The sequence below is a fragment of the Electrona antarctica genome (genome assembly GCF_951216825.1).
Source record: "Electrona antarctica genome assembly, chromosome: 16".
NCBI lineage: Eukaryota > Metazoa > Chordata > Actinopteri > Myctophiformes > Myctophidae > Electrona > Electrona antarctica.
In genome coordinates this window covers 25,342,198-25,352,138 of record NC_136797.1, presented here as the reverse complement: position 1 = coordinate 25,352,138, position 9,941 = coordinate 25,342,198, and the positions used below count along the sequence as shown (strand labels likewise).

The 9,941-nt window shown below is 43.6% G+C and overlaps 1 protein-coding gene across 1 annotated transcript in view; it reads left to right on the top strand.

The window, feature by feature from the left end:
* The first annotated feature begins 2,223 nt into the window (after positions 1 to 2,223).
* The window catches only part of LOC306939672 (transcription factor 4-like), a 43,237-nt gene continuing 35,519 nt past the window's right edge, over positions 2,224 to 9,941 (top strand). Inside the window, exons 1-3 of the mRNA XM_079524327.1 lie at positions 2,224 to 2,325; positions 3,424 to 3,572; positions 5,481 to 5,631. Coding sequence (XP_079380453.1) covers positions 2,319 to 2,325; positions 3,424 to 3,572; positions 5,481 to 5,631 — 307 coding nt within the window. The 5' untranslated portion in view covers positions 2,224 to 2,318. The remainder of the gene's footprint in view (positions 2,326 to 3,423; positions 3,573 to 5,480; positions 5,632 to 9,941) is intronic.

The following is a 9,941-nucleotide window of genomic DNA, read 5'->3' as shown; positions in this document are numbered from 1 at the left end:
GAGTACTCACTGCACCTGTTCCCCCCCTTCTCTCTCTCTGTCTCGCATGCATGCACACACACACACACACACACACACACACACACACACACACACACACACACACACACACATACACACACACACACACACACACACACACACACACACACACACACACACACACACACACACACACACACACACACACACACACACACACTATGTATGTATGTATGTATGTATGTATTTGGTTAAAATGGGTAAGGTTTTAAAAAAGGCAAAAGCATGCTCTGTTGCACTGGCCTAAAAGTGGGTCCTCTAAAACTGCTTCAACTTCTGAGAATGTGTGTTTGGTTCATTAGCCACCAGATGGCATACCTTATAAGTATGTATGTATGTCTGTATGTCTGTATGTATTTAAAAGGGGGGATTTTTTGTAAAATCCCAGCCTACAATACCTTAATATATTTAAAATCCAAAGTAAGGTTACCAGTGAAGGGCAACCTGCCTATTCACTGGGGACTATGCAAGGCAGAGGCGTCCACCCCCCTGAGTCCAAGTTAGACTAGACCGCATACCTAAACCATGGTCCGAACCCATCCTCTAAAACACAATGGTAAAATGGATATACTTGGTAAAAAATGGACATTAATAAAACAACCTAAAAGAGTAAAAGTTCACAGCAAGGCCTGGATACAATTTATTTAATTGAACAGAAAGATGAACATAAAAATGAATGAGGTGTGAGTGTACTATGTGGGTGTTTGATAGTCAGCTTCTTTCATTTAGACCAGTGGGTGTTACTGTTTGCAATTTATTAATCCATCTATGCTCCATTAGTTTCCGCTGTCCACTGGTCCATCGGACTCCACATTCCAGACCTGAATGTATGTATGTATGTATGTATGTATGTATGTATGTATGTATGTATGTATGTATGTATGTATGTATGTATGTATGTATGTATGTATTGACTCAGCACAGCAAAGTGTGGAATCAAATTACAGTTACTTTAATCACCTGTGATTGTGGTCAAATTGTGGTTAATTCTGGTGAGGATTTGAGCTGTTTTATTGACTTATCTATCTGTAATCTTAATCTTATCTCTCTTGCTTCTTGAAAGTGATTCTGTGAATCTGAGCAAACACTTGAGTGTGTAACCACAGTGTGTGTGTGTGTGTGTGTGTGTGTGTGTGTGTGTGTGTGTGTGTGTGTGTGTGTGTGTGTGTGTGTGTGTGTGTGTGTGTGTGTTGTGTGTGGGCACGTGTGCGTGTGTCTTTATTTCTTTCTGTTTGTTTACACAAGTGTGTGTGTGTGATTTGATACTACAGCGTGCGTGCGTACGCCGTGCATGCATGTGTGAATTGACTCGAATTGAGTCATCTATTGATGCCTAATGAACTTTTACAATCACCTATAATCAATAAAGTTGAATATAATTAGATGTAAAGAATTTGTGTTGTGAAATGATATAGGTTGTGAAGGATTAAGGCTCCTGAATAAGTAAACGTGCGTGTGTGCGTGTGTGTGTGTGCGCATTCATCTGTCTGATGATAGGAGCTCCTTGTCTGTTGTTAGAAATGTTATTGATATTTTTATGCTAAAAGCTTTGATTCTTAATGACCGTTATTTCACTGCCTATCAGTAAACCTAATGTCCAAGCAAGCTGAATCTTTTGTCACTGTTTTTAGGCCTGTCAGGCCTGCACAATGTTAGAATCTTTACCATCATCTATGAAATTAACAGAAATATCATATTTCTGTTATTATTTTCCACATTGCATTGCTCTTTTGACCACTTTTCAACCTGGCGTCCCTCTTCAGAGCATTTTGAGCAAAACACTTTCCAAAAATGTTCACACAATGTTCATAGATATTCAGAAACAGCAGAAATAGCATAAGCTTTACAAGCTTACTAAACACTTTGTAGATTGGCTATTATAGCAACAAAAGTACAGCATGATTAATGGCCTATTTTGGCCATAGTATACATTCTTTATTTCGATTACTGGTCATTGCCATTCAATAATAATAATAGGCATTTGCCATTTCTGCCCAGTGCAACATTTTGTTTTTACGAAGCCTAAAAGGCAAACAGATGTATCTACTGTATGTTACTGTACATGTTAATGACTGTATGTATGCACATGTGTGTTTGTATGTTAATGACTGTATGTTACTGTATGTACATGTGTGTTACATGTGACTGACTGTATGTTATGTACATGTGTGTTTCAGGTTTATGCCCCCTCCGCCAGCACAGCAGACTATAACAGAGACTCGCCAGGCTATCCTTCATCCAAACCTCCCAGTGCTGGATTCCCCAGCTCCTTCTTCATGCCAGGTACTGACGCACGCACGCACGCACGCACGCACGCACGCACGCACGCACGCACGCACGCACGCACGCACACGCACACACACGAATATAAATTCTGTCAAAAAAACTTGCAGGACCTCCCCTTGTTGAAGACCCATGACATAGAGGACTATATTGTGTACCGTAATTACATTCACAAGCTTATGAGCTTACATGTGTATAACACGCATGCACGGACACACACACACACGCAGGCACGCACGCACACACACACACTCCAACAAAATCGGGTGGAGACCTTCTTGTCCAAAACGGTCACCTTCTGGAAATGTAAAAAGAAAATCAGACCGGTCTGAAGTGAGTGGTGCAACAGCGCCCCCTGTCGGTACTCAGGGACACAGGGACATTGGGACATAGGGACATAGGGACATTGGGACATTGGGACATTGGGACATAGGGACATAGGGACATTGGGACATAGGGACATAGGGACATAGGGACATTGCTGTTCCTTGGAGTGGTTTCACCACTCAAAAAAGAGAGCGTATCGAGTGTTTATTATTATCTGGTCACAAGCTATAAATAGGCTCACATTTTGTCGCATCATCAGGTAACGTTATTGTAATCTGCTATCTTTTCTACTTTCAAACAACAACGTAAGAGAGCTATGTCTGCATACAATGCTATTTTATGTAACTTCGATAGCATTTTATGTAGACGTAGCACTCTTTAGTGTATACGCATAGTTTCATTATACAGACATTCCACTGTTCTATACGTATGATTCTTGATGTATTTGATGTATTCCCATGTTTTGTTCTTGCTTACTGTAAATCACTCTGGATTAAGAGCGTCTGCTAAATGCCTAAATTGTATAAAGTATAAAGTAGGGCATACATTTTTTAAGAAAACATAAAAAGATAAAAAATATGGAGATACAAGGTTTCTGCCTGACTGCAACGATTTACTGCATATATCTCTCTCTCTCTCTCTCTCTCTCTCTCTCTCTCTCTCTCTCTCTCTCTCTCTCTCTCTCTCTCTCTCTCTCTCTCTCTCTCTCTCTCTCTCTCTCTCTCTCTCTCTCTCTCTCTCTCTCTCTCTCTGTGTCTCTCTACCAAGCAGATGGTCACCACAGTGGAGATCCCTGGAGTAGCAGCAGTAGCAGCATGAGCCAACAGGGTTACCATGGCAGCATGTTGGGAGGCGGGAACTCTGCCCATGGCCCCGCCCAAAGCTCCTCCTACTGCGGAATCCATCCCCACGACAGACTGGTGAGCTCAGCTGTCAGTCACACACCGCCTCATTTGCATTTTGTGGGCGGTCCCCGACACTAAATATTTTCAGATGGGGGTCCTCGTTTGTATTACAGTGGAATGAATAGTCTTACTCTAATCATTTAAAGTCCGATGGCAGGCATTCTAAAAAAAAGAATGTCCATTTAAAGACAATAAATGATGATTATAATAAATGTGTATTTTCCCTGTCGGGGTGGAAACCTTGTACTGTATGTCCAAAGCAGTTACCGTTTAGGAAATGAAAAAGCAACCCATGTGATCCAAATATTATTATGATTTAGTCACAAGCTCTTGTTAATACTTTTCATTGGTTCAATCTCTCTAACTATAAATGCACCAAATCTCCGTGCGTATAGTTGGACATGTCTGACAAAGAACTCCATATATGGGCATACAACGGACACAGACACAATAATTGGGCGGGGCATGCATTTCCAACTTGCATCGTGCCCAACGGGCACCGCTCTAGTATTTATAAAAACCCACGACTTCAGATCTTTATTTCAGAAAGATAGTGAAAACCCTCTCGTTATGTCCTCCTACAGATCTATAAACCCTCTCGTTGTGTCCTACAACAGATCTATAAACCCTCTCGTTGTGTCCTACAACAGATCTATAAACCCTCTCGTTGTGTCCTACAACAGATCTATAAACCCTCTCGTTGTGTCCTACAACAGATCTATAAACCCTCTCGTTGTGTCCTACAACAGATCTATAAACCCTCTTGTTGTGTCCTACAACAGATCTATAAACCCTCTCGTTGTGTCCTACAACAGATCTATAAACCCTCTCGTGTCCTACAACAGATCTATAAACCCTCTCGTGTCCTACAACAGATCTATAAACCCTCTCGTTGTGTCCTACAACAGATCTATAAACCCTCTCGTGTCCTACAACAGATCTATAAACCCTCTCGTGTCCTACAACAGATCTATAAACCCTCTCGTTGTGTCCTACAACAGATCTATAAACCCTCTCGTTGTGTCCTACAACAGATCTATAAACCCTCTCGTTGTGTCCTACAACAGATCTATAAACCCTCTCGTTGTGTCCTACAACAGATCTATAAACCCTCTCGTTGTGTCCTCCTACAGATCTATAAACCCTCTCGTTGTGTCCTCCTACAGATCTATAAACCCTCTCGTTGTGTCCTACAACAGATCTATAAACCCTCTCGTTGTGTCCTACAACAGATCTATAAACCCTCTCGTTGTGTCTTACAACAGATCTATAAACCCTCTCGTTGTGTCCTACAACAGATCTATAAACCCTCTCGTTGTGTCCTACAACAGATCTATAAACCCTCTCGTTATGTCCTACAACAGATCTATAAACCCTCTCATTGTGTCCTACAGATCTATAAACCCTCTCATTGTGTCCTACAGATCTATAAACCCTCTCATTGTGTCCTACAACAGATCTATAAACCCTCTCGTTGTGTCCTCCTACAGATCAAAGAAACGTTCGCTCTGAAAGAATATATATTCAAAGATTTGTGCCGCATTTTCAAGATTTTTCAAAAATAGCAGACCTACAAGCTCGTAGCGCGCCACTCGGTGGCGCGCTATGAGCTTGTAGATCTGCTATTTTTCAATAGCTAAAGTATAACATAATGCTTAGTTAAAACACCAAAAGGGGTTCCCGTCCAGAATGGGATAAACCCTCTCGTTGTGTCCTACAACAGATCTATAAACCCTCTCGTTGTGTCCTACAACAGATCTATAAACCCTCTCGTTGTGTCCTACAACAGATCTATAAACCCTCTCGTTGTGTCCTACAACAGATCTATAAACCCTCTCGTTGTGTCCTACAACAGATCTATAAACCCTCTCGTTGTGTCCTACAACAGATCTATAAACCCTCTCGTTGTGTCTTCCTACACAGAGCTACCCATCGCACTCGTCCGCAGACATCAGCTCCAGCCTTCCGCCAATGAGCAGCTTCCATCGAGGAGGGGGAGGGGCCGGGGGTGGGGCCAACCACTACAGCACCGCCTCCTGCACGGCCCCCACCAACGGAACAGACAGCATTATGGGTAAGGAGACAGCACCGCGCAATGCATTATGGGTAAAGGAGACGGCACCGCGCAATGTATTATGGGTAAGGGGACGGCACCGCGCAATGCGTTTTGTCATTCCTATTCAAGGACGGGAGTGAAGGAGTAGTCCACACGCGCGCACACACACACGCACGCACGCATGCACACACACACACACACACACACACAAACACACACAGCCATACACAAACACACACACACACACACACACACACACACACACACATCCACGCGCACACACTTGCACGCAGGCACACACAGACACAAACACACAACACACACACACACACACACACACACACACACACACACACCCTACCATATGGTCGCATTGCTTTGAGGCCTGCAGAACAAATAGGATAAAAATAAGAAACAGATTGGAAGTTTGTTTTCATGGAAAGACATGACCAACATTCCAGAAAGATCTCTCTCTCTCTCTCTCACAGACACACACACACAGACACAAGCACGCGCACGTGTGCAGAACTGCAGACACACGAGCAGATACACGCACTTGCGTGCACGCACACACGCATCTCGCACCAACAAAGGTGGAGAGAGGATGAGTATATGTGGTTGTCGGGTGGAAACCTTGTAAGTCCAAAACCTTAACGTTTCAGGAAAACAATAATTGATCCATCGGTGTAGTTATTATTTAGTCACACAGCTCTTGTTAATACTCATTGTTTCAATATTGATATAACCCACAGACACACTTAACCACTTTCACTTTCATGTCAACAAAATTCAGAAATATCTCAAATTGCCAATCGGCTATTTTTGCCTGCTTTTGAGTAAAGGTAAAGTTGAAATGTGGGAGATACGAGGCTTCTGTTCGACAAAACAGAAGCGTTTGGTCTAAGTATAAACACGAACAGACTCAAGTGCACACACACACACACACACACACACACACACACACACACACACACACACACACACACACACACACACACACACACACACACACACATGCATGCTAAATGAGTAGCCTGGAATCCAGAGTCCAGACTGTTTTAGTTCAGTGAACTTTTTTTTTTTGTGGTCTTTACAGTACTTCAGCTATCAGTCTGGCAGTTTTCCGTTTGAGCCTGGGTTTCCGAACGCCACCTGCTACTACGTATAGGCTTGTCATTGCTGATTGGATAGTGCTCGACGAATCACGCGACTCCCTCTTTCTTTGGTGTTTCGCCCAGGTTGGGCGTGGTTATGTGCCTTAAAACCCTAACCTTAACCTCAGAAAAAACTATGCCTAAACCTAGCCTCACAAAAACTATGCCTAAACCTAGCCTCACAAAAACTATGCCTAAAGCTAACCTTAAACCTAACCCTATAACCTCACAGAAACTGTTTCTCCAAACCACGCCCGCCCGGTGGAAACACCAAAGAAAGAGGCTCTCCCAGATGCTTATGGTTTCATTTATTGAAAAAGATGTTCGCTTCCATGTGTTCAAAATTGTGCCCGGGATCTTGAGAAAGGCGTGCGTGTCTGCGTGCGTGCAACGTGCATGTGCGCGTGCGTGCGCACGTGCGCGTGTGAACGCTTAAGCTCTCCATCTGGAATGTGCTGTCTGGAGAGATGAGCTGAGAGCATGTCAACAGCTCTCTCTGTACTGTGTATTCCTGTGTGTGTGTGTGTGTGTGTGTGTGTGTGTGTGTGTGTGTGTGTGTGTGTGTGTGTGTGTGTGTGTGTGTGTGTGTGTGTGTGTGTGTGTGTGTGTGTGTGTGCGCGCGCGCACGCACGCGCACGGGGGAGGGGGGGTTCAGTCATCTGGACCTCTGAGCTCACTTCCTGCCGCTCTGACTACCCTCCAAGGTTTTCTCTGTGTGTGTGTGTGTGTGTGTGTGTGTGTGTGTGTGTGTGTGTGTGTGTGTGTGTGTGTGTGTGTGTGTGTGTGTGTGTGTGTGTGTGTGTGTGTGTGTGTGTAGGGAGGTGTTGTTTGTGCGTGTTTACTGGTTAAACTGTCAGTGCAGAGACTGTAAATGATAATGAGTATATGCTAGTAACCGTGCACACATTATTATGCTCATAGTGTTATCGCTCATTAAGATAATACTATGGAAGTATTTTAATATGGAAGGATTTTTAGGATGGAAGGACACAAATCCTGTGGTTCACAACACGCTCCTCGTCCCACGTAAATGTCAAAACGTCATAGATCCGATGTCATACACGTCTTACATCATAGATGTCTCACCTCATAGATGTCTGACGTCATACAGTATGTCCCTGGTATCATACAGAGCCATAGAGGTAGACAGAGTTACGTCATACAGTATGTCCCTGGTATCACACAGAGCCATAGAGGTAGACAGAGTTACGTCATACAGTATGTCCCTGGTATCACACAGAGCCATAGAGGTAGACAGAGTTACGTCATACAGTATGTCCCTGGTATCACACAGAGCCATAGAGGTAGACAGAGTTACGTCATACAGTATGTCCCTGGTATCACACAGAGCCATAGAGGACTAGAGGTAGACAGAGTTACGTCATACAGTATGTCCCTGGTATCACACAGAGCCATAGAGGACTAGAGGTAGACAGAGTTACGTCATACAGTATGTCCCTGGTATCACGCCGAGCCATAGAGGTAGACAGAGTTACGTCATACAGTATGTCCCTGGTATCATACAGAGCCATAGAGGTAGACAGAGTTACGTCATATAAGTATGTCCCTGGTATCACACAGAGCCATAGAGGTAGACAGAGTTACGTCATATAAGTATGTCCCTGGTATCACACAGAGCCATAGAGGTAGACAGAGTTACGTCATACAGTATGTCCCTGGTATCACACAGAGCCATAGAGGTAGACAGAGTTACGTCATACAGTATGTCCCTGGTATCACACAGAGCCATAGAGGTAGACAGAGTTACGTCATACAGTATGTCCCTGGTATCACGTAGAGCCATAGAGGTAGACAGAGTTACGTCATACAGTATGTCCCTGGTATCATACAGAGCCATAGAGGACTAGAGGTAGACAGAGTTTACGACATTGAGGGAGCAGAAAACGAGCGTTGTTCATGCATCACAGAGAGTGACAGGCTGGAGTTTGAAATACGTCGTTTTCAACGAGGGCGGCGCAAATAAGAGCTATTTTAGGCATGTGTGCAACATGACAACTGTTTTAAAGTATTGTACATTGTACAACGCTGTCAGGGACTCTATGTCCCTGGCATCATAGATCACTGGCATCATAGATCGCTTCATCAAAAGCCCCTGACATCATAGGTGATTGACGTTATGCATAATGTACTTAACCCATTTTGGGCGGGAACCCCTTTTGGTGTTAGCATTGTGTTATGCTTTAGCCATTGAAAAATAGCAGATCTACAAGCTCGTAGCGCGCCACCGAGTGGCGCGCTACGAGCTTGTAGGTCTGCTATTTTTGAAAAATCGAAGAACGACAATACATAAACATAGCTTTTTCAGAAAACGGTCAGGATGTAGAAGACATTTTTAGAATCGTTCCCAGGTCAAAATGGGTTAACAGTATATTGGAGGATTCAAACTTTCTGTAACTGGGCAGAGACAGGAGCATAGAGTTACACTATGACAGAGACAGGAGCATAGAGTTACACTATGACAGAGACAGGAGCATAGAGTTACACTATGACAGAGCTAGAGCGGACTGGCCATTCATCTGTGTGACTGCGACTGATTTGATTTGTGGCTAGATGTTCTCACATGGATTGTGTGACATCATCCTCCTCCTCACCTTCGCTCTGCTAAAATAAATCATAAGGACTTAGAATACAATTCTTTCAACACATCTGGATGCAGAGTATATCCGTTTCTGATCCCCTGCAAGGTGTGTGTGATGAAACGGTGTAATGCATACATCATTCTCAAGAGTGCGAAACGTCAACTAAACGCTATTATGAACGCCTCACGTGAGGAAACCTCGCGGTAACATCATCCCCTGTGGTCATTTATTATCCATTATTTGTATTTATTTTTCGATTTATCATGGATGGATGGATGGATGGATGGATGGATGGATGGATGGATGGATGGATGGATGGATGGATGGATGGATGGAACGCGTGATTTCTTTCTACGTCCGAGGCTAGACATGGTAACGCCCCGCCTGCCTCTGATTGGCCTACCGACACTGCCCGTCTTGCCTGTCCTCCGAGATGCAAGGGTACTCCGTGGTGGGAAATAATACAAGTAGGCCTACAAGAGAATGTAACTTGTAACGTTAATTTTTGTAGAAGAGGCAAACCAATATTGTTTGTGCCGTTTGCTTTGATTGAATAATTGATTGAACAACTATG